Source organism: Echinococcus granulosus, assembly GCF_000524195.1.
Source record: "Echinococcus granulosus chromosome Unknown EG_S00034, whole genome shotgun sequence".
Taxonomy (NCBI): domain Eukaryota; kingdom Metazoa; phylum Platyhelminthes; class Cestoda; order Cyclophyllidea; family Taeniidae; genus Echinococcus; species Echinococcus granulosus.
In genome coordinates this window covers 276,788-280,209 of record NW_020170414.1, presented here as the reverse complement: position 1 = coordinate 280,209, position 3,422 = coordinate 276,788, and the positions used below count along the sequence as shown (strand labels likewise).

The 3,422-nt window shown below is 45.5% G+C and overlaps 1 protein-coding gene across 1 annotated transcript in view; it reads left to right on the top strand. All coding sequences in view use genetic code 11, as the record gives it.

The window, feature by feature from the left end:
- The window catches only part of EGR_04987 (Putative serine/threonine-protein kinase haspin), a gene marked incomplete at both ends in the record, with an annotated part of 10,883 nt that overhangs the window by 910 nt on the left and 6,551 nt on the right, over positions 1-3,422 (top strand). The window contains 3 exons of the mRNA XM_024494236.1: positions 376-586; positions 2,594-2,636; positions 3,245-3,412. Of these exons, the coding sequence (XP_024351330.1) occupies positions 376-586; positions 2,594-2,636; positions 3,245-3,412 (422 nt within the window). The remainder of the gene's footprint in view (positions 1-375; positions 587-2,593; positions 2,637-3,244; positions 3,413-3,422) is intronic.

The window sequence follows — 3,422 nt, the reverse complement described above, 5'->3', positions numbered from 1 at the left end:
CCAGACTCACTCGCATCCATCAAGCGCCTCCCATTCTGATTGTCCAATTAAATAGGTTAGTGGACTAACTACCACCTCTCTCTTGTGCTCCAGCTCCATTCAACTAGGCTCCACTTAGTGCAGCAAAATTACGAACGCCTGCTCTGCGACCATGACTGACCTTGCACACATTGACTCCTTCGGCTCGGTTGGGTTAAGTGAAAGGAATTGAAGGGTTTGCATCAAACTGTTGGGATAGGCATATGCAAATCGCATGGGTGGTGGTGTCATCACCAGGTGGTGGTAGACACAACCTGCCAATGCGAGATGCGTAGTGATAGGGGAAATTTGAAGCTGACGTCTTTTCATCCACTCCCGCAATTTCCACTCCGTCAGATTCACTCCACGGAATGACAAGTTGGACTATCACGTGGACTTCCCCCTCCTCTTCGGCATGACTCCACACATGGCTGATTCGAGTGGTCCGCCTGTGCGGTATCGCCTATACCCCACCATCAACCACCGAGGTGGCCACTCACAATGCGGACACTATGTGGCCTTCACCAGACGTCGGTACAATCTGTGGTACTGTCACAACGACGACACCGTGAGAGCACCACCCTTCACACCTTTGTTCTGCTTTATCAACAACCTCGTCTTAACTTCTGATTTTCTTGCTCTATGTGCAATGCAATTAGACGACTCAACGGAAACAGCGCCACGTTCTGCGACAATCGCTCTACATCTTGTTTTACCAAAGAGTAAGTTGTGCTGCATCAAGTTCTTGCTGTTTGGGTGGCAGTACTTTCACCAAGGCATTTCTCATTGCTTTCTAGGTGACGGAAGACATTGCGGTGGACCACTTGAACACAAGAGAATGCTGACGTACACTCCCACAATGCACGACTAGGAGGACCTCAAAGTCTTGATAGGTTGCAAAAGCAGGTTGAGGAATATCTACTACTTTTGAGACAGCATTAGTTGACTCATGACCTAAGGAGCTTCATTGTTCCCCCATTCCCTCCATACTGATACATGCCCTGTGGGACGACCACCCCAGATTTCACACCTTCCAATTTACTAGATGTTCACTGAAGAGGGCTGGACTTCCTTCTGATGATGGATCAAGTTTCATGTCGTGTTTGTCGCTTAGGGCAGATCGGTGTTGTCGAATAACGCGATGACAAATGGTCAAAGTGTAGAGGGCATCTCGAACGTACGTAGCTCCTCTGCTTAATCGAAGGTGTTTCACTGCTGACGAGACATGTGACTCCTCTGAGTGGAAGAACCCAAATGGCCCAAGTTTTTGAAGACACTACTTTATTGATCATCAAAGCAGAAAGTGTTTCAAACCCCAGCACAAGTTGGTTTCTACGGCTTACTTTCGAAACGAAGTATCTAAGAAAAGTGGAGAACTTACAATCCAATTTACGGACCCATGGGAGTAGTGCATTTGCTACCTATTTACATATTAGGCTTTTAACTCGTAAATACGGTTCACAAATTTTTCCTCATTTAGCTTACTAAGAACAAATGACTGTTCTTTTGGATGATTACTTGACATAAACCAATGTTGTAGTGGAATTAATTCCGAGGGATGTTTGGGACCTTGACCCACCCCCAGTTAGATGAGTAGGAATGCGATAAGTTGTCCAATCTGCCTGAAATTTGAGATGCGCCTCCTTCTCTTTCCTTCTCTCCTCCTTTTTGCTAGCCATCGAGTTAGTGGTTTGCACTGCTGTTGGTATACGCCATCTCCAGTGGACGGTGTCGCAAAACTTTGAAGGCGAAAAACAGACACTACAAAGACCGAATGTATAGCATAAGCATGGGGATTGTGCTGGGGGTTACTACCGTGATTTAGAGACCACACCACACAGCGAATGTATGGCGTTGGCCATCACAACGTAGTCTGTGCTACACGTATAAGTATCCACTAACCAACAGCGTCAGTCGCCGCATCGACGTGCATCTGAAAGGATATGTGAGTGTCACTTTACGGCTCCCTCTTGGCAATTCTACTGCATCTGGAATTTTGTCCTGTTGGGGAACTGTTTTGAGGGAAGGGAGAACAAGGTGGTTATCTTGCTTGCTCATCACAAGACCAAAGCCACAACCATTTAATAAAAAATTTGATCTGATAAGTCGAGAAGATTATCACCTGTTCAACATAGTGGTAACCCCATTCTCCGTGGTCTTAATTGGCCTAGCGGAAAGGCCCTATGTTGGTAGGCCATTATGACTGATCGAGGTCACTCTCAACTTCAGTTTGATCTAAGTGCGTCTGCATACCCAAACCCTTATTGGATTTACCTTGCAATGAAATAAGCTTACTCTTGAGATTGCATAACAATGGTTTAAATTGCAATTGCCTTATCTGCTTAAAATAAACGCATTTAATGCCCATACCTCATAGTTCATTTCTGCAGACACATTGATGGATCACTTGAGGAAGTATGTAGTGACAGCATGAAGAATTGGTTTTATGCCTGTGCATGGTTTCGTATTGACATCCCGATGACTGAATACAAAGTGATAGAGGGTTTGCAGTGTTTTGTCTACTAACAACTTCACTATTTATCTCCTCCTTACACTCCATCCTTCTACATTGTAGGCCACCAACTCTAATCGCAAGGATCCAGATGGACAGGTGTCAAGTCGTAGATGTTGTGGATGGGAGTAGGGACGTTTTAAACAGCATCAACCTACATTTCGCCATTCGTGTTAAAAAGTAGGAAAGGTGATTAAACATGTCTGATGTGTAGGTGTTGGTTGACTGGTCAAACAATTGGGTCAATTCAGGCAGGCATTGCGATTAGAGTTGGTGGCATAAAAAAAACCTGTTCACTACACAGAAAAGACAGCAATCACATTTGCATGGAGGTGAGAAGACATTTAATCCAAACGTCGGCTCTAAAGTACATGATTTTAGGTCCGCTGGATGAACAGAATTAGGGAACGGGGATTCACTGATTTTACACTGCTCGGGGGTGGATGGTGCGCCAAACGCTGTTCAGATAGACGTGTTTCTAAACGTCTAAGGTTAAAGGATAGGCCAAAATTTAATACAAGTTATCGGAGATAATGTGCGTTATCAGTACTTCTCTACCACCAGGTTCGCACTTCAGTGGTGCTCGACCGCCTATCTGGCCATCACTCAACTATTGCAGATGTGGAGACGGCACTACTTACTGGCACAATTTAACTGCACCGCAAGCAGCCCCATTATGGGCACCTCACTTGCTACTACGTTCCCTTCTTCCAGGAATCCGTGTTGCAGTGATTGACTTGAGACCTCCTCGAAGCTCTAATGAACCACATCGGTGTGGGAATGGAGGATATAATATTACCGCACACAATAGACGCGAGACCATCATCCGGCCTTCCTGTCATGTGACCAAGACTCAGAATGGGAGGCGCTCGATGGATGCGAGTGAGTCTAA